The sequence below is a fragment of the Microcaecilia unicolor genome, chromosome 5 (assembly GCF_901765095.1).
Source record: "Microcaecilia unicolor chromosome 5, aMicUni1.1, whole genome shotgun sequence".
Taxonomy (NCBI): Eukaryota; Metazoa; Chordata; class Amphibia; order Gymnophiona; family Siphonopidae; genus Microcaecilia; species Microcaecilia unicolor.
In genome coordinates, this window is record NC_044035.1 from 79,183,294 (window position 1) to 79,204,110 (window position 20,817).

The 20,817-nt window shown below is 44.0% G+C and overlaps 1 protein-coding gene across 5 annotated transcripts; it reads left to right on the plus strand.

The window, feature by feature from the left end:
- The first annotated feature begins 802 nt into the window (after window positions 1–802).
- Window positions 803–11,648, plus strand: LOC115470108 (cytochrome P450 26C1). Of its 5 annotated transcripts, none has more exons than XM_030203020.1 (7): window positions 803–891; window positions 1,450–1,914; window positions 2,423–2,647; window positions 3,328–3,603; window positions 5,626–5,781; window positions 9,022–9,654; window positions 10,801–11,648. In XM_030203020.1, exons 2-7 carry the CDS (start codon window positions 1,708–1,710, stop codon window positions 11,170–11,172), a joined length of 1,869 nt encoding a protein of 622 aa, XP_030058880.1. In that variant the 5' UTR covers window positions 803–891; window positions 1,450–1,707; the 3' UTR covers window positions 11,173–11,648. The 5 variants fall into 5 exon arrangements, with proteins under 5 accessions (XP_030058880.1, XP_030058883.1, XP_030058881.1 ...); XM_030203023.1 differs by having other exon boundaries at window positions 834–891; window positions 1,565–1,914; XM_030203021.1 differs by lacking the exon at window positions 803–891 and adding an exon at window positions 1,037–1,140 and having other exon boundaries at window positions 1,508–1,914.
- The last annotated feature ends 9,169 nt before the right edge of the window (window positions 11,649–20,817 follow it).

Genomic DNA, 20,817 nt, shown 5'->3' on the forward strand with positions numbered 1-20,817 from the left:
TGAGACAAATTTTTGTAGGTCTTCAGGACCCGCATATCTTGAAAAAAAGACAAATCTAAAAGGGAAGTTATAAAATAGTAGTGGTGAATCAGGATAAAATACTAGAAATAAGCAGCTTCTTGAATGTTAATATTCTTTTATGTTTCCAGGGTATTTGTTGTTCGCAGGTATTGGGGGTTTGCTATATCTATACCAAATTTACTATAGGAAAACTCAAGAACTAAAATCACGTTTAAATGAAGGTTTTACAGATTTTGCATTTCCTCAGCCTTTGAAGATTAATCACAACATGAAACCACAGGCTTGCAGCTGACCTGATCTGCACCACTGTTTTTGGCAGTAAACCAAAGGCAGCATTAAAATGAACATAACGAGCGGGATTTATACATTCAGGGACAGGATTTTGCAGTGCCTAAGAACGTGTGGGTTTTTTTTTTTTTTTTTTAAACTTCCGTTTGGTATCTGCGTGAAATGTGACTATTTCAGTGCAGTCAGGGGATCTGAAGCCTTGCTGATGTCGGAGGGCTCCTGGTCTTTTAAGCAGGTATGAAAAGTTAACCTCTGGATTTGCAATTAATATTTACTACCTGGTCCCTTAGAACATTACAGCTCTTCATGCCACCCCCTTCCTGCAGATCTGTCACAATAGCCCTCCACCCTCTCCCGCTCCCCACATTCTTCAAATCAATCCCAGCACTTCCCACCGTCTCCAATCATTGTAGCTTGTCAAGCTCTTTAAATATGCAGAACATACGTCATTTGAGAAAGTGGACTCGTATATAGTAAGCCAATATGTACAGAAGTTCAGTCAAGGTGGAGAATAGTTAAAATAGTGATAGTCCTGAAAGGTATGAATCATTCCACTTCTCGGAACAAATGTTTGCAGAACTGGTAAGTAGGGTTTGAAAAAAAAAAAAAAAACACCTTTTTCTTTACCTAAAGCTGCTGGAATTGAAGACACCTGTTCAAAGGAGCATTATCTTGTTTTCTGTTGTGTGAGGTCGCCCAGTATGACTTCCGTTTCACTTAAGACACCTCTAACTTATCACTTTTAGCATCCTGTTCAGCTGCTTCTTGTACCTGTGGAAAGGTTCCCTTGTTTTTGTTGCTGCTGTTTGTTCAAGAAAGACATTTCTGAAGGTAAAATGAGCTAGCTGATACATCTTAAAGCCTTTCTAGGTATGGAACTGAAAAGTGATATTTGGTTTCTGATATATGTTAGCAGATGTGGCTACTAGGAAATTAAACTCCATTTTTTTAAAATCTAAAATAAATGACATAATTACCAGGTGTGTCCAGAATGTGTCAAATATGAAAGTGAAATTATATTAATTGTATAGACTACAGTGTCTTTCCTGGATATTCATAAACAGTCTTTAAAACAACGTATACATTTTTTTTAACGGTATAAAAAGCGGAGCTTGGTGTTTCTTCCTCTTTTCTGGACAGCGACAGATGTCTTGGTTTCCGAAATATTCATGAATAGAATCTTTAAAACATCCTACAGGTCAGCAAAGAACAGCATAAAAAGGAGGGAGTTTGATTTTTCTTCTTTTCTGGACAGCCACGCTGCTCTGTACTAAGGAGATCTTACTTCAGCTGGCACACAATGCACAGAAAAGAGAGACGATGTTTTTTTCACATCCGCTGTTGAACCAATAGCAAAAAGCAAGACACCTGCAAAAGTGGATTAATAAAGACCGGAAGATGTTCGTCATCATGGAGATCAGTTACTTATCCATCCTTGAAGCCGCTGCATCGTCCGTCCTGTCTGCGCTGCTGCTCTTAGCTGTGTCTCGTTTCTTGTGGACTCTCAGATGGAAAAAAAGCAGGGACAGGAGGAAGAATTTGCCCCTTCCCAAAGGGTCTATGGGCTGGCCGTTCTTTGGGGAAACTCTACACTGGCTTGTTCAGGTACAGCTAAACAAACAAAAAAAAAAAACATAAATTCGTTTATATTTTCACAAAGAATACTTCAGTCCTGAAATACAAAGAACAAAAAAATATAAAGCTGTAATGCTGACACCGTATTTATATAATCTTCATCTATCATCATTAATTAAATACTTAAATGGTTATTCCTTAATCCCCTCAAATAAAGCTACATTACATTATTTGACCCTTCTTGGACACGATCGTTCAAGTATCTACCAATTGTTTTTTTCAGTAAACGATGTTCTCTGTTCTGTAGCAACCCTAATAAATAGGCTGAATCCTTAGTTCAACTTTTAAAAGATTTTCTTGATCCCTGGAGAAGTAATTTAAACATAACGCTATAAAGAACACAAGTGCTTTTCCACGCTCATGTAACCCCACCCCTAACGCACGTTTCTAAAGATGCACTTATGTATCGCAGTAGTTAAGAATAAGGCAACACTAGGATTTGCTCATTCTGTAATAGACCCGCTGTGCTTTATTGCAGGGCTCGGATTTCCACAGTTCCAGAAGAGAGAAGTATGGTAATGTATTCAAAACTCATCTTCTGGGGAAACCCGTCATTCGAGTAACGGGAGCAGAAAACATTCGTAAGATCTTACTAGGAGAGCACAACCTTGTCAGGGCTCAATGGCCCCAAAGCACTCAGATTATCCTGGGCTCGAACACCCTTCTCAGTTCCATCGGAGAGTTCCACCGGCAGCGGAGAAAGGTAAGTGGGACGGGGACCATCTCAAAGAATTTCAGGAGAGGCTTAAGAGTTCTGTATGAACCGTACAATCATTATAGGCCTAGTCTTAAAAAAAATGGTTGTTCTTATTTAGTTCTTAAGATCATGTGGGAAAACAATTATTTGCTAAGCCGTTCCCGAGAAGAAAAATGTTTGCTTAAAAAATAGCATATTTTTCAGTAGATCTTGTCTTTTTATTAATTTAAATAACTCGAGTATGTGCCTAATAGCAGATAGCCCACGGCTGGATAAGTTGATTTACAAGCAAAGAAATACGAGGAGGTGCCACTACGAAGGTCTCTCTGTTTCAAAGAAAATGCATGGTTGTATGTGCGAATGTAGAAATCATGCAATGGATTATTGGAACGGTTTTCTCATTTCATTCCCTACATAAAGCAGAAGTGTGATGAAAGTTTCCCCTTCTTCAAACCCAGCACGTACGTCACCCCACCGTAATAGTGCCCAGTCTGTTACCGTAGCTCAGAAGTGCTGTTAATGGTATGATGAAACTTTAGGGAAGGGAATCTCCAGTTTCTGTGAACAGTGGCCGAAAACAGTGTGAACAGTCTCTCTTGCAACACGTATTTATTTGGAAAGCGTTGTTTTAACAGTAAAAGCCGGTTTTAGCCTTCTGCTCTGTCTCCCCCCCCCCCCCCTTTCAGATTATGGCTAAAATGTTCAGTCGCTCTGCGCTTGAAAGCTACATCCCCCGCATCCAGGAGGCGGTGAGCTCGGAGCTGCACGGCTGGTGCACGAAGGCCGGACCTGTAGCCGTCTATTCCGCAGCCAAAGCCCTGACCTTCCGCATCGCAGTTCGCGTCCTACTAGGACTCAGCATCGAAGAGAAACAGTTCAAAGACCTGGAGAAAACGTTTGAACAGTTGGCGGAAAACCTTTTTTCTTTGCCTCTCGATATTCCCTTCAGTGGACTTCGTAAGGTACAGGAAGCTAAACTTGCCTCTTTTCCACTTTCCGCTAGTTTCAAAGTACGTGTGATGCAGCAAAGCGCTGCAGGAATGCTTTTAGCAGAGCAGCAGTTCAATCGCTGCATTCAGTATGCTGCCATTGCTATAAATGTGATATTTTCAAGCTTAATGGAATATTTATTTTCATTCTGCTCAAAATCCCTGATATGTTTGTGAACGTTATCTAACGAGGCTGCATAGAGCCTCCAGCCAGTTTCTGAACATCAGTGAATTTCATTAATAACTGCAGAAAAATAAACCCTTGCAAATTTAGGATTAAACTCTCGTAGGTGTGATCTCGAGTCGCACAAATAAGAACGGAGAGTTCTACCTTTTACTATCAATCTCGTGTTCTAAAACGTTTAATCTTTGGTTGCATTAATTGATTTGCTTTCTAATGCTGTTAATTTGATCCGCAGTGTTGTAGAATCCAGAGTCCTTTCAGTCCTAGGCTAAACATCCATGTGTTGGTTTCTGATCAGTTAGAAACCAATGTACGACTGTGCATAGTATTTCAAGGGCTTCCGGTTCCCTTATTCACGTTATGAACTATGTTCCCCATCGTTGTATCGAATGTTGTCCTCCGATGGTGTGTTGGCTCCAGGGGGAGCGATGTAAATCCTGGTGTCTCTAAATCTGTCAACTATAAACTATCATTTTGGAGTTTACGGGCTGCATTATTAAAAATATGGATTAAACTTTTGATAACCTGCCAACGTTTCTCTGATGCTTTTTGATCATGCCCCATAATTGGTGCTGTCATGGCTAATTCATGTTAATTACACTATAGTATGGTTTTACTGCCAACTGTACCCAAGGCCACACAAATTGGGTGAATCTCTTCATAAAGGCAGTTAATCCCAATAAATAAATAAAAAAATATTAACTGGCAGCGAAAATATTCAAGGAACACGTTAGTCGCTAGTTCCAAGGCATTGGTTGTTGCTTATTGATTACAAAGTGAACAAAAATCGTTTCTGTTGACAAATCATAAAGATGAATCGATTTGTAGTTATACGATTTGATTAATGGAGTTCCATTTCCTTTCCTTTCTGATAATCTTTAAATGGTTGTAAACTGCTTTGTTGTTTGCTTACAAAACATAGCATAGCAAACGAAATAAAGCACAATGCATATAAAATCGAGACACCAGGAATAAAAATCGAAATAAACCATTTTGCTGAGACTGATAAATATCAAACAGTGTTTCTATCATGGGACACTTCTTCCCTCTGCTAAATGTTTAAGTAAAATTAGTAAAAGAAATCTAAATATTTTATTAGAAATAGCTTGTAGAGTTTTCTTTTTTTTTTTTTTTTTTTTTTTTTTTTAATAATAACATGGCTTCCAACCATACTTTAAATATAGGAGTTCTGGACTTTGAAATTGGTAATTATTAACATCAAAAGGAAATATGAATTTTGATATTAACAGCCTATACTAATTTATCAAGGAAAATGTTGCCTCTCTTTTAGAGCACATTATACACTACATGAGTTCACATTACAATAAATATAGTGGAACATTCTAGACCTGTGCTTAAAAACAATGAGCCACTTTACCACAGAAACTCACTGGGACCAGATCTCAGGGATGTTGAGCAAGTGAGGCTTCCAGCCAGGAGCACTAGCACTTTTTTTGGACAGGGCTTGTGATAGTTTAACTTGACTCTCCTCACTTTTCTGGCAATGTGTACAAAAGTCAGAGCTTAAGGGCAAGACAACCTTTAAGAGAGAGGGCACAGAAGGCAAAAAGCGGCGTCTCCTGTTTCTTTATGCATCTGATTTCTAGAACACAGGCTAATTAAATACTCTCCCTCTCTCTAACAATTTAAAGGTAAACTTCCATAGTCTTTCCTTGATAAACAATGAATGTTAAGGAATAATTTTATCCACTTCTGTGCATGGGCATATTTGCCAGCTTTCTACAAAAGCAATATTCAACTGAAAGACTAACTGATAAATCGTATCTTCTTTCCCCCCCCCCCCCCCAAAGGGAATCAAAGCCCGTGATACATTGCATGAGCTTATGGAGAAAGTTATAGCAGAAAAACTGCAGAAAGGGAACTCAGAGGGTTCTGAAGATGCTCTGGATTTCATAATAAACAGCGCTAAAGAACACGGCAAAGAAGTCAGCATTCAAGAACTGAAGGTATAGAAGCCTTCTGTCTCAAAGTTGATAAACAATCATGTGGATTAATGCAGGGGCAGTGGAACACCTTTTTCGTTGGGAGAGCTGAACAAACCAACCTCTGGCTCCACCTCCAAGCTCTTGCTGCTGGTGCTCTGTTGAGCAAATTATTGGTTAGGCCATGGCCCCAGTGGCCTAATTTATTCTGCTGCCTGTGGATTAATATACATTTCCTTATATACAGTTTGCTTGACTGTGAGTCAGCAGTGTAATTCTGCCCATTAAACTGCCCATCAAAAACAAGACTAGTGTAAGATTCCAAGGAACAGACAGGATGATTATATTATGCAGTATTCTGTTTCAGGAATCATTTTGGGGTAAATTCTGAAAAGGTCGCCAAAATTTAGGCCCCGGGATGATGCACACTAAATTCTAATTCTATAAAGGCTGTTGTGCATGCAAATATTTCTTCATTCAATGTGTAATTAAACTCTGGAATTTGTTGCCAGAGAATGTGGTAAAAGCAGTTAGCTTAGCAGGGTTTAAAAAAAGATAACTTCCTAAAAGAAAAGTCCATAAGCCATTATTAAGGTGTACTTGGGGAAAATGCACTACTTATTTCTAGGATAAGCAGCATAAAACTGTTCTGGGACCTTGCCAGGTACTTGTAACCTGGATTGGCCACTGTTGGAAACAGGATGCTGGGCTTGATGGACCTTTGGTCTGTCCCAGTATGGCAACACTTATGTTCTTATGTAGAATACAAGCGTACATCTGCATTTATGCACCTAACTTAAGGCACGAGCACTTACACCAGCTCAATGGCTGGCATAAATACTCATGACTAACTCTAGGCAATTAGATGCATAAATGCTAGTATTCCATCGTACAGCAGTGATTCTTATATTCCACATATACCTCCAACAAGTTCAATGTGGATCACATTAAAAAAAACTGAAATAATTTTTCAGGAATTACTCACAGGACCCTGACCTCCCCATGCCCCTTCAAGGTCTACAGCCGCCTTGAAGTTGTGCACTCTGGAATTTGAGCATGCAACTTATAGAATAGCAACTCAGGGCAAGTACAGGTGTAACTGCTAATTGGTGCCAAATATTGAATTGTTACACATGCAAATGACCATGTTGTATTACTTGCACACTCAAATTTCACGCTAGTCAGAAGTTTCAACACGCAAGTTTAGTGGGGTTGAGTCCTTCTATTTCTCCCCCCCCCCCCCCCCCCCCCCAGCATACACACAATGGACGAGGCTTCTTAGTTGGAAAGCTTTTTTTAGGTTCCAGAGATCTGTTATTCACAGTTCTTTCATTGCATGCCAGAAAACTAAGAGGCCCCTTTCCTACGCCGCGTAAGCATCTACACGCGCCCAATGCGTGCCAAAATGGAGTTACTGCATGGCGTGGCGCTTGTGGTAATTTCATTTGTGGCACGCATCTGCTGCACGCTCCCCAAAAATATTTTTTATTTTCTGGCGCGCATCAGCTACGCGCGCCAAGAGGCACTTGGTGAGCGTAGGTCATTACCGCTCGGTTTCTGGGTGAGACTTTACCACTAGGTCAATGGCTGTTGGTAAGCTCTCAGACCCAAAATAGATGCGCGGCAATTTTCATTTTGCTGCACATCCATTTTTGGCAAAAATGTTTAAAAAGGCGTTTTTTGAAGGTGCGTTGAAAAATGATTCTGTGCGCACCCAAAACACGTGTCTACACTACCGCAGGCCATTTTTCAGCGCACTTAGTAAAAGGACCCCTAAGGCTATAGGCTTATAAAGAAAGGTAATGTGGATAGGGAACAGCAGTTTTTCAGTGTAGACCATTAGAATGAGCTTTTTGGAGAACACAATACAATGGGCCTTGTGTATTAAAGTGCAAAATGACTTTGCAAAAGTGCACTTTTCAAATGAAAAATTGCACCAAGCAATCAGAAAGATGCCAAAACACCAAATTTTAGGCATTTTCTTCAATTTTTTATCTAGTAATGTTTCTGCAGCATTTGCACTTCAAAACAGTCTTATTTCAATTCAGCATTAATGAGATTTTGTGGTACAAATTCGTGCAAAGTGGCTCATTGATGCCAAAAATCATGAAAACAAGCCCTCAAAAAAGGCTTTGTGGGCCCATTTTCCTCAGACATTATCTGTACCTCTGGAGGTATTGTTATTTTTTCTGAACTGCTGAATTATAAACAGATCTTCTTCAAGTAGGAGCAGCTGTAATGTAAAAGGGCCTTCATAGCCTGGATCACAGCACCCCCCATCCCCCACCAAGGGATTCCATGTCCTGGTGGGGCAATGTCCCCAGCAATTTCTCTTCCCCTCCCCAGCCCTGATACAGCATGTAATGTATTAAAAGGGTCCCCCTGGCCTCCCAGGAGAACCTTAAGCCCTTGGTGGTCGTGCCACCCTTCCTCTGTCAAAATGACTGTTGCCAACCCCTAGTGGTAGTCTCACAGTATTAATGCTTATGTCTTGGATAAGCAGCATAAAATGGACTGTACTGTTTTGGGATCTTGCCAGGTATTTGTGACCTGGACTGGCCAGTGTTGGAAACAAGATGCTGGGCTTGATGGCAATAATTTATGAGCTAATGCTAGGGATCAGGCTGCAACTTAAGAGGCAGCCTGACTTCTAGTGGTGGTATCATGAAACTACCAATTCATTCCAACAGAGGGATTCACCAGAGCAAGAGCAAATGAGACTTACTCCCATCCCCCACACACCATATACCTCTTAGGTGACTTGGAGTTGGTGGCAGGGTAGATCCTCCATTTTTGTTGTTTTAAGAGGCTGGCCCTGGAGAGCAAGGCTTCTGGGGATAGTTTTTATTTAAGCCCTATTTCAAAGTTGGGGTGGCACTAGACCACCAGGGATTTGATGTCATACTAGGGGCCTAGGAAGACCCTTCTAATTCATTGTGTACCCCATGTTAGGACTTTGAAGGGGAGGTGTTGGAGGGGTCTATGACTCAACAGGGCATGGAAGCCCTCTAGGATGGCCAAGGGATTCCAAATTAAGCAATGAGGGTCCTTTAAATTGCCCCATGCAAAGTGTGTGCGTTTTAATTTTGCACATTGCCACTACTAGGAATGTGTGAAATTTCCAGCCTTAGCAATGAGTGAGACATTTTTTGCAAAATTTATCTATGGAATGCAGATGAGCTAGAAATTCATTTCAAGACAAATATTTTCACAATTATTAAATGAAGCCCCATGTAAATACCCTCATGCTATCTTATTTTGCAGGAATCAGCAATTGAACTAATATTTGCTGCCTTTTTCACCACTGCTAGTGCTAGCACTTCTCTGATCCTGCTTCTTCTAAAACACCCCACAGCGCTACAGAAAATTAGACAGGAACTGGAATCTCTTGGAATAAACAAACAGTGTCACTGTCTTGTTTCCCATGTCATTGGGAACAAGCTCAACCACTTGAAATCCTTCCATGAAGTTATGACTCCAGAGCAGAAGAGTCTGAACAATGGCCATCAGCTGCATTGTGCTAGACCAGATGTGTCACAAAATACCCAGTGGGAGCAATTTGACATAATTTCAGGAGAAACGATTGAGGGTGGCCCTCTACTGCAGTCTTCTGTTCAGAGGGACCATGTGTTGGCCAGTAGAACTCAAGAGGACTTGAACTATGAGAATCGTAATCGTGAAAGCCAAAGATTAGATTGGTCAAGACTGGTTTCCAGAAGTCAAGAACTGGCAGGAGATGAGGTGAAGCTAGGGTCAGCATGTGAGTGCAGAGATGAGCTGAGCCTGGAGAAGCTGAACTGTCTGCGTTACTTGGACTGTGTGGTGAAGGAAGTATTGCGCCTACTGCCACCAGTCTCCGGAGGCTACAGGACTGCACTGCAGACCTTTGAATTAGATGTAAGTAGGTTAATCCAGTTGCTGGTGTTTTCCAAATACCTAAGGTTTTCAAAACATGATTTGTTCAACTGCAACAACATATGAGCGGGAAACATAATCTTTTAGGTGTTAACTTTATAAGGCTTTTTCGGCAAAAAGGCCTTTTTTTTTACAGGCGCGCTGAAAAATAGATCAGTGCATGCCCAAAACCCACACCTACACTACTGCAAGCCATTTTTCAGCATGCCTCTGTATAAGGACCCCGAAATTAGGCGAGGGTCCCTCTTATTCGATAACAGCATGCATAAATTGTAAGAACACCCCAGATCTGACCATGACCCTCCCATGGCCCCACCCCTTTTTGGGAGCCATGTGTAAAATATGCATGCGTACATTAATCCCAATGAGCACAATAATTGATTATTAGGGTCCAATTATCAGTGCTAATCGGCTTATTATTCAATTAAATTGCATGCCCAAATTTGCGTACACAATTCTGAGAGCCATATATAGAATTCAGGGGATAATTTTTATTCTTACTTTATTCTAGTTCTGACAACAATCTTAATTCTAGTCTTTATTCAGTCCACTTCCAAAAATTTTAGTTCTTATTCCAGTCACAAACTCATGAAAATTTCAGTTCGTGGAAAACAGACAAAATAATTCTAGCTTTTGTTCAGTCCTCTTCTGAAAACTGTAGTTCTTCAGTTCACGCCTATATATGTGTATAATTTTCATTCCTCTTAAGCCATTTTTGTTAAGAAAAATTATTATTTATAGACTAGTTCTTATTCTATTTGTGACTGTACATTTTTCTATTCCTATTCAGTTTCAATTTTGAAAAATAAAAAACATTATTTTTACTTCTAGATCTCATGAACTAATGGTCAAAATTTTTCATTCTGAAAATATCCCTGATTATCAGTATCCTAAAACATATCTCTCTTTCCAGAGTAATTTGAAAAGATGAAACCAAATCAGCGGTGTGTAATAGCAGGGTCAACATTGGGGAGGGGAGTGAAGCAACCAGGGCCATTGCTCATAATACCTCTTTCGCAAACATTAGGGACTCCTCCCAAGTTTCTCCCAACTGACCCAAAAAGGAACTGCATATTAAGAAAATTCTGAAAGCTGTATCCCTTGTTGATGATCTGTACCTTTCTCTAGGGTTACCAGATTCCGAAAGGCTGGAGTGTAATGTACAGCATTCGAGATACCCATGAAACGGCTGCAGTTTACCAGAATTCAGACCTATTTGACCCAGACCGTTTTAGTTCCGAAAGAGATCAGAGCAAATGGAGTCGATTCAATTACATCCCTTTTGGAGGCGGTGTCAGAAGCTGCATTGGCAAAGAGTTGGCGAAAGTGATTCTCAAAACCCTAGCCGTTGAGTTGGCTGGTACTGCTAAGTGGGAACTAGCAACTCCGAGTTTTCCCAAGATGCAGACTGTACCTATTGTGCACCCCGTCGATGGACTTCAGCTGTACTTTCATTTCTTAGGATCCTGTACTGGCAGCATTGTGTCACAAAATGCATGAAAACCCTTCTTCAGATGCGAGACAATGGTGAACATTATTGTTGGACATGTTAATTTTAAGTTATTGTTAATTATAGTTTTTGAAATGTTTCTGTAAGCTGAAAGACAATTATAGAAGTTTTGCTAACAAAAATATTTGACTGTTAAAAACTGATTGTATCCCTCTGATTTCCAAAACACATTGTCTGGAGCAGCAAATTTGATTTGGGTTTTTATACATGCTCTTTGAAAGATCTGAGCACACAACACTGCGAGGAGAATGTTCAAAGCCAATTTTCACAGTTTAAAAAAAAAAATTACATCTGTAAATTGGCTGTCTAAAAGTTGTAGATAAAAGTGTATGGTACAGCAATGCATGCTTTTGCCTGCATTTGGGGAGGAACTAAAACATGTACTTTAGCAATTTAATTTAAAAGAAGCAAACATTTTTGTATATTCAAAAGTACACACATTTTTATTTGAAAAAGTATGTGTGGCGGGGAGTACTTTTTCATTTGAAAATTACATAATATGTGTGCTTTTACTTTTGTAATTAGTGCAAAGGTAAAAAGCACAGGCATACCTTGCAGTTATGTACATAATTAAATACATAAGTACGTAAGTATTGCCATACTGGGACAGATCGAAGGTCCATCAGGCCCCAGCATCCTGTTCCCAACAGAGGCCAATCCAGGTTACAAGTACCAGGCAAAATCCCAAAACAGTACAAAACATTTTATGCTGCTTATTCTAGAAATAAGCAGTGGATTTTCCCCAAGTCCATTTTAATAATGGCTTGTGGCTTTTCTTTTAGGAAGATGGCCAAACCTTTTTTTAAACCCCGCTAAGCTAACTGCTTTTACTACATTCTCTGGCAATGAATTCCAGAGTTTAATTACATGTTGTGTGAAGAAATATTTTCTCTGATTCGTTTTAAATTTACTACTTTGTATCTTCACTGTGTGCCCCCTAGTCCTAGTATTTTTAGAAAGAGTAAACAAGCAATTCACGTCTGCCTGTTCCACTCCACTCTATCATATCTCCCCTCTGTTGTCTGTTCTCCAACCTGAAGAGCCCTGGCTGCTTTAGCCTTTCCTCATAGGGAAGTCATCCCATCCCCCTTTATCATTTTTGTCACCCATCTCTGTACCTTTTCTAATTCCACTATATCTTTTTGAGATGCGGTGACCAGAATTGCACACAATATTTAAGATGCAGTTGCAGTGATACAAAGGCATTATAACATCCTCATTTTTGTTTTCCATTCTTTTCCTAATACCTAACATTCTATTTGCTTTCTTAGCCTCCACCGCACACTGAACAGAGGGTTTCAACGTATCATCAATGATGACGCCTAGATCCCTTTTCTGGTCGGTGATGCCTAATGTGGAACCTTGCATTACGTACCTATAGTTTGGGTTCCTCTTTCCTACATGCATCACTTTGCACTTGCCCACATTAAATGTCATCTGCCATTTAGATGCCCAGTCTCCCAGTCTCTTAAGGTCCTCTTGTAATTTTTCACAATCCTCTTGAGATTTAACAACGTTGAATAACTTTGTGTCATCAGCAAATTTAATTACTCACTAGTTACTTTCATCTCTAGATCATTTATAAATATGTTAAAAAGCAGCGGTCCCAGCACAGACCCCTGAGTAACCCCACTATCTACCCTTCTGTATTGAAAATACTGACCATTTAACCCTACTCTGTTTTCTATCTTTTAAATAGTTTTTAATCCACAGTAGTACACTACCTCCTATCCCATGACTCTCCAGTTTCCTCTGGAATGTTTCATGAGGTACTTTGTCAAATGCCTTTTGAAAATCTAGATACACAATATCGATCGGCTCACCTCTGGAAATTGTCTCAAATAAATTTAATTTCACCCCAAGAAGGCTGACAGTCCTCAGCTTTCATGAGAAAGTTGAAAACTAACAACGTTTTCAAAGGAAGTGTTGTGGCCTAAAATATATACTTTAATGGATAGTATCCTTCTCTTCCTTTGGGCATCTTTCTCAATTAGTCCGATCTGTACTGGGCCACAACATTGTGAGCCTTCATTCACAACATCACAGGGGAGGAGAGAATCCCGTAGGCTACTTCCCTAGCTAGGAATTTCCAAACCTTTCCTGGAGAGCCCACAGCCAGTCAGCTTTTCAGGATATCTGTAATGAACATGCATGAGAGAGACCTGCATGCACCGCCTCCATTGTATAGATTCATTGTGGAGTCCCCAGACAGGTTTGGAAAGCCCAGCCCTTGGCCCATTCACTGTTGTAACAATCCTTAGACGAGGGCTCCCTTCACCCTGCAATTATGGGACCTAGATCCAGCCATTAAATTTTTGTCACTGCATAACTGGAACTCTCTCCTTGTATGGCAGTGCTGATCTCAACCAGTCTGCCATGGCATACTGATGTGCCTTGGGCAATTACTTGGTGTGCCCTGCTGGTCACAACCAGGGGCATGGCTAGGCTTGGGCTCATGAGGCTTTTGTCCCCATCTCTATTGGACAGTGTCTCAGAGAACACTCCTCTGCTTCCTGCTGCAGCCACCCCCTCCCCTTTCCAGGTAGCATGAAAGGAACAGGATTGAATGGGTGAGGCTAGAGCTAATACAGCAAAAGGAGTCTCTGACCCTTCCCCTGCTACCATTCAGGGATGGGTCTGGGAGTGGTGGGAAGCACATGTAAGACTATAACATGTACTGCAGCAAACATAGGCGCCAACTTTTCAAAATGATTGGGGGTGCTGAATTTTTTTTATTTTTTTACAGGTGGTGCATTCCCCCCTCCCTCGTCCCCCCTCCACCTCCCTCCAAGTTCCAGGCCCCCCTCCCTCCCCCCCCAATTCCAGTACCTCCCTCCCTCCCTTTGAGTTCCAGGGCCCCCTCCCACCCAGTTCCAGGGTCCCCCAACCTCCCAGTTCCAAGGTTCCCCTCCCTCCCAGTTTCAGGGTCGTCGTCCCTCCCTTCCTCCCTTCGAGTTCCAGGCCCCCTTCCTCCGAATTTTAAAAGTCATCTATCTTACCTCGTCGGGCTTAGGGCGGCAGCAGTGGTAAAAAGCTTGCAGGCTCGGCATGGTGCTTAGTTGTTTTCCCTTCTCTCTCAGCTCTGGTCCCGCCCTTGCGGAAACAGGAAATGAGGGTGGGACCAGAGCTGAGAGAGAGAGAAGGGAAAACAACTAAGCACAGAGCCAAGCCTGCATGCTTTTTACCGCTGCTCCTCCCTAACCCCGACGAGGTAAAATAGATGACTTTTAAAATGCGGAGGAAGGGGGGCCTGGAACTCGAAGGGAGGAGGGAGGGAGGGAACGAACCTCCGGTGGGTGAACGAACTTCCGGTGAGTGAAATATTGGGGGTGCTCGAGCACCCACGGAGTCGGTGCCTATGGCAGCAAACATAAGAGCCCCTACTCTCACTGTTCCAGGCCTTTTCTCTTCTGACTAAGCAGTTAGGGCTGGGGCAGAAAGGACAGGAGAGCAGAGTTAGAACAGAGCATAGGGCACTACCTTACCCTGCTGTGTTATCACCATTCCCTCTTCTCTCTCCCTACCCCCCATAGGCGTAGTTTGACTGTTTCATTGGGGGGGGGGGGGGGGGTAAAGAATGGGCGGAGCATATTAGCATATCATTTGCATATATACATATGCAAATGAATATGCTAATGTGGAGGAAGGAATTGAAATTTACAGGCAAAATATCACAGATGCACATTTCAAAAAGCTGACACATTTCAATTAATAAATTATGAATAAAATACTTTTATCTACCTTTGTTGTCTGATCATTTAGTTTTTCTATTCGCTTTGGTCCCAGTGTCTTCTGTTTTATGCAGTGTCTTCTTTCCAGTAGGCTTCCCTCTGCTCCCCACCCTCCCAGTCCCATCCATCTCTTGCTCCTTCCCTCTGCTGTGCCTGACCTCTCCCAATCCCATCCATCTCCTGGTCCATCCCTTTGCTCCCCACCCCTCGCAGTCCCATTCATCTCTTGCTCCTTCCTTCTGCTCCCCACCCCTCGCAGTCCCATCCATCTCTTGCTCCTTCCCTCTGCTCCCCACCCCTCCCAGTCCCATCCATCTCTTGCTCCTTCCCTCTGCTCACCATCTCTCCGTCCCATCCATCTTCTGCTCCTTCCCTCTGCTGTGCCTGACCTCTCCCAATCCCATCCATCTCCTGGTCCATCCCTCTGCTCCCCACCCCTCCCAGTACCATCCATCTTCCCTCTGCTCCCCCCCCCCCCCGCGAGGTCCAAGATGGTGACTCCGTTTACCCCCTCTCTTCCTCCCTCCCTCCGGCGCAGGCAACAGTCTTCAGCTTTTTCAGCGTTCCTGGCAGCGGTAGCGATGTACACGCTGCCTTCGGTCTGCCCCGGAAGCCTTCTCTTCAAGTTCCTGTTCCCACCTATGCGGGAACAGGAACTTGAAGAGAAGGCTTCAGGGCAGAGCCGAAGGCAGCGTGTACAACGCTACCGCTGCCAGGAACGCTGGAAAAGACTGCTGCCTGCGGCGGAGGGAGGGAAGGAGGGAGGAAGAGAGAGGGGTAGACGGACACGCTCCTCTCCGTCCGCTACTCCGCTTGGCTTCCCTGCCCTCTCTGTCTGCGTCCCGCCTTCCTCTGACGTCAGAGGAAGACGGGACGCAGACAGAGAGAGCAGGGAAGCCAAGCAGATGGAGAGGAGCGCGTGCGTGCATGTGTTTTTTTTTTAAACTAATGGCGCGGCGGCGCCTCGTCGTCGTTTGGGGGGGCATTGCCCCCCCTCGCCCCCCCCCAGTCTACGCCTATGCTACCCCCCCACCCCCGAAGGAGCTATTTGTTGCCATCAAAGACAGGATGGGGGAGAACTTGAACAGAAACATTCGCAGACCAAAGCTGTAACCCCCCTATGAGTGAATGTCAAGAAGAGAATGAAAGGAAATGAATTCCAGGTGAATTCTGCCCTTCTCCCTGAAATCTGCAGTACCAACCTGGGCTCAGGGCCAGTCCTGACACTAGGCGGACTAGACAGCTGCCTAAGGTGGCAGGATTGCAGCATCTCATTTCCTTCCTTTTCCATTCCTCCCACTGCTACCACTACCCTACTTCTTCACAGGTCAAAGGGGTTTGGTGCCAGGGTTGCCCGATAAAAAAAAAATTCCCACACAAAACCATCAAAAACCCGCCCAAAAACCACACACACCCCACCCCCCGCCATCATCAACCCTGCCCCTTCCGTCATCACCCCCGCCGTCATCAGCCACACCCCTTCCGTCATCAGCCCCGCCCCCACCATCATCGACCCGCCCAATATGTCAGCAAACCCCGCCCAAAACATCACAAACCCCGCCTCTGATGCCATTAGCCCCACCCTCACCGGCCGAAAAACCGCCCCAAAACCTGCACAGAAAAAACAAAACGAGCCCAAAAAAACGCAACCCGCCGCGGGCAAAAGTTTCCCGCGGCAGCAAACCGCCCATCTGGCAACCGTGTTTGGTGCCAGTGCAGGACATTAAGCGTAGTCCTGTCTGTGCCTCCCTCCAACAGGAAGCCCTGTATTGGAGGGGGTAGCTGGACACAGCAGTGTTTGGGCATTGGCCTGTGCTTAAACGAGGGGAAGAAAAGATGCTGGCCTAAGGGGGGGATGGTGGACTATGGAGGGAGAAGTAGGGTCTTGAGCCACACTGGGTTGGGGGCTGCACAGCTGAAGGTTCGCCTAGGGTGTTGAATACCCTTAGGCTGGCCCTGCTTGGGCTGTTTAGCAACAATTTCCTCCTCAGGTTTATGTTTCCATGTGTTGTGCAGCAAATGCAAGAGGGCTGGGACTCTTGTGAAACTAGACAGGTGAGAGACAGCCATGGTAGGTTGTGCCTGAGAACCATATGTGGGAAGGATCTGTGAGTTAGAGTGTGGTGGGGATGTACAGAGGCACAGAAGCTGGTGTGGGGATGCAAGCAATCTGGTGAAAAGAGGATAGATAGATGTATGAGAGGGGGGGGGGGGGGGAGGTACGAGAACTGGAAGAGGAGGATACACATGAAAGAAAGCTGGCCCTGCTTGAGCTCTCCTTTTCAGGGTCTGGGCTGTCACATGTGGCACAGCAGGAGTGAGAAGAAGAGTTTCTGGTGTGGAAATTGTTTGATATATAATTGAGATAGGGAAAGTATCCAAGGATCTGGTATTAATAATTTTTATACATCCCTTTGCCTTTGCCTACTGCACTGACGCCTCTCTCTGAGTGCTTCCTCAGAACAATCCCACCCTTTATTCTCACTTTTATTGCCCTCCTGTGTCATCTTTACTGTCCTAGTATTGTCTTATCCCCTATTATTTTATCCCTTATAATTTTATATATTGATGCTGTAAACTGCATTGATTTTTGGTAGATTTGAGGTATATCAAATAAAGTTGAATTGAGAACTATAACAGTAGGGGAGATGGAGGTAGGTGACTGCTTTTCTGTCTACCCTGCATGTCCAAATGCTTGTTTCCCCTCTTAGTCAGGAGGGGGGGACGGACGGACAACTACTTCTACTCTTACAGCTATTCTCAGCTTCGCCACTGCTGGTCATGCTGGCTATCTTCCTGGCACAGCCTTCTTTTCTGCAGGCATTTGTCTCATCCATTGCTAGTGTACGTGCGCTGACGATTACCACTGGTTAACGCGTGAGATCTTACCGCTTAGTCAATGAGTGGCGGTAAGGTCTCAGGCCCAAAATAGACACGTGCTGATTTTTATTTTGCCGCGTGTCCATTTTCGAAAAAAATAGCACCTTTTTTGCAGGTGCTCTGAACAATGGACCTACGTGCGTCCAAAACATTTGCCTACACCAGCGCAGGCCATTTTTTGGCACACCTTAGTAAAAGGGCCCCTTAGTGCTTAGTTCACACTAAACAGCAACACAACAGCGCACTAATACAGTGACAGGCCTTCCCTAAATTCTTTTTGAAATCTTTTTAACTGCCCCTGAATTCTTATTAGCAAGAAGATTCAGAAATTGCTGCTCCCGTGTCTGAAATCATTTGCAGCTACACTGTCATAGGCAGGGCTTTTATGAGGGGGGTAATTGGGGGGTACTGAGTACCGGCACCTTTTCCATTGTCTGCTAAAATTGACCCATGGACCCCAAGTTTTAATGCAAGAGCTCAGGCTCTACACCAGGGGCGTAGCCAGAGAGCCAATTTTGGGTGGGCCTGAGTCCAAGGTAGGTGGCAGGGCCATGCCAACACGGTAAGCGAGGTAAGCATGGCAGGGGGGTGCCCCGCCATGCCTACCTCGCCCTCCCACATCCCAACTGCCCGCCCTCTTCTCCCCCCAACAAGATTCCTTTGAAATTTACCTCCGTCCGGCAGCGAAGGCGCGCCGCAGCGTCAGTGAAGGAGGCGGCGCTCCTGACGTCTCTACTAGTCTTCCCTTCGCTCAGTGTTCTGCCTTCTTCTGACGTCAAGGAAATGAAGAGGGCGGGCAGTTGGGACATAGGAGTGGGAGGGCAGCGATCATTTTCATGGGGGGGGGGGCGCATGCACGTGCACCAACTGTTTGTCTGTGGGGGGGGGGGGGGGGGGCGCCAACTGATCTCCTGCAGGAGGGTGCCACAGACCCTTGGCACAGCCCTGGTGGGTGGGTATGGAATTCATGCCCCCTGTCCCTAGCTCCCCTCTGTTCTGCTTTGCTCCACTCTCTGCTCTTTGTCCCTCCCTTCACCTGCAAGCCCAAAATATTAAATACCTAAGCAGGAGAGGATCTACAAACTCTGCCAGCTGAAGATTTCTTCCTGCTCAGGCAGTCAGCGCTCTTCCAAACAGCAGCCAGCAGCACCGGTTGCCTGAGGAGGAGGAAATCTTCAGCTGGCAGGGTTTGAGGATCTCTGCCAGCCATAGCAAGAGTGCCACAATTTTGGGTGGGCCTGAGTCCAAAAAGGGTGGGCCCTGGCCCACCCATGGCTACTCCACTGCTCTACACACCAATTCTGCCTTATCATAGATTCTGTGACTGGCTGCAGGGGGCCTGGCTATTGTGGGGTGGGTCCCTCAGTGATCACCCCAGCATTTGAGTACCGGCACCTTTTTTTTCTCGAAAAAACGTACTGGTCATAGGTGCAGTAGCCTCTTTTGTTAGTTTCGCTTTGATGCAACAGTTTAAGAAGAGTCTAAAAACATTTCTGCTCCTGTAGGCCTTTTCTCCTAAGGAAGGGGCTGTTTTACAAAGCGGCAGCAGAACTACCGCCACTTTGTTGCGTGACAATCTGGCACTACTGCCAGCTCACTGCCGAGTTAGCGCGGGAGCCCCATTAAGGAGGCAGTAAGGGCTCCCTCAGGAAATGGTCGTGCGGCAAGTATATACTTACCACACATCCATTTTCTTTTTCTTTTTTTTCACAAAAACCCCGCTGTGGTAAAAGGGACCTTGGCATGTGGCAAATCCATGCACCGAGGACACCGCAGGGCCTTTTTACCACAGCATAGTAAGAGAGCCCCTAAATGTTTTCTTGGGGTATTAATAGGGAGTATCTGGTATTTATTGTGCTGGAGTAGGCATATAGCATGGAGATCAGCATTTTTTGATGTGTATTATTTTATTTGTGCCATGCTTTGTGTCATTGTAAGTTTTTATTGAATTAAGTATGTGATATCTTTTTTTTTTTAAGCAGCTTTTCTAGGGATTCTATATAGTGCGCCTAGAGATCCGTGCCGATATTGGCGCGGATTCTATAACAATGCACAAAACTTAATTGGCTTAATAAGTTAATCAGTGTCGATAACAGTTCTCAACAAGCAATAATTCTCGCAGAGGCATCCACATTTTGGACGTCCTCGGCTACCGTCGCAGGGAAGGACGTCCTCAACTGCCGTCGCTTCCCCTCCTTAGGAAGGAAATCATGTGCAAATGAGCTAACAGCGAGCAGCTCATTTGCATGCAATTTCCTTCATGCATGCCCGTTCCTTTCCGGATTGGTAAGGGCAGGGCTTTTTCCATTCAGTTAGTGGGACCAGTGCACTATGAATGCTGGCTCCTCCCACGACCAAATGGCTTGGATTTGGTCATTTCTGAGATGGGCGTCCTCGGTTTCCCTTGTCACCAAAAACTGGGGATGACCATTTCTAAGGTCGACCTAAATTTCATGATTTGGGCGTCCCCGACCGTATTATTGAAACAAAAGATGGACGTCCATCTTGTTTCGATAATACGGGTTGCCCCGCCCCTTTATGGGGCCATCCTTAGAGATGGGCACCCCCGTTCGATTATCCCCCTCTCTGTCACCTATGAACCTTAATGCAATATAACTCTATTTCTCATTCCGGAAATGGCAATCGCCATTACAGAACAATGTAAGCCACATTGAGCCTGCAAATAGGTGGGAAAATGTGGGATACAAATGCAACAAATAAATACTACTACTATTTAACATTTCTAGAGCGCTACAAAGTGTACGCAGCGCTGTACAAACACAGAAGAAAGACAGTCCCTGCTCAAAGAGCTTACAATCTAATAGACAAAAAGTAAAGCATTTAAATTTAAAATATTTAAGCAGTCAAGCACAAGAGAACAGTCACAGAAGGACAGAAGATGTTGAAGGGTGGTCAGTGTGATTAGGTGTAACTCTGGTTGGAGTAGTGGGAGAAGGTGATAGAAGAATAGAAATGGGTGAGGTAAAGTAATGAGTGGGTTGATAGGGAGGTTATATAAGACAT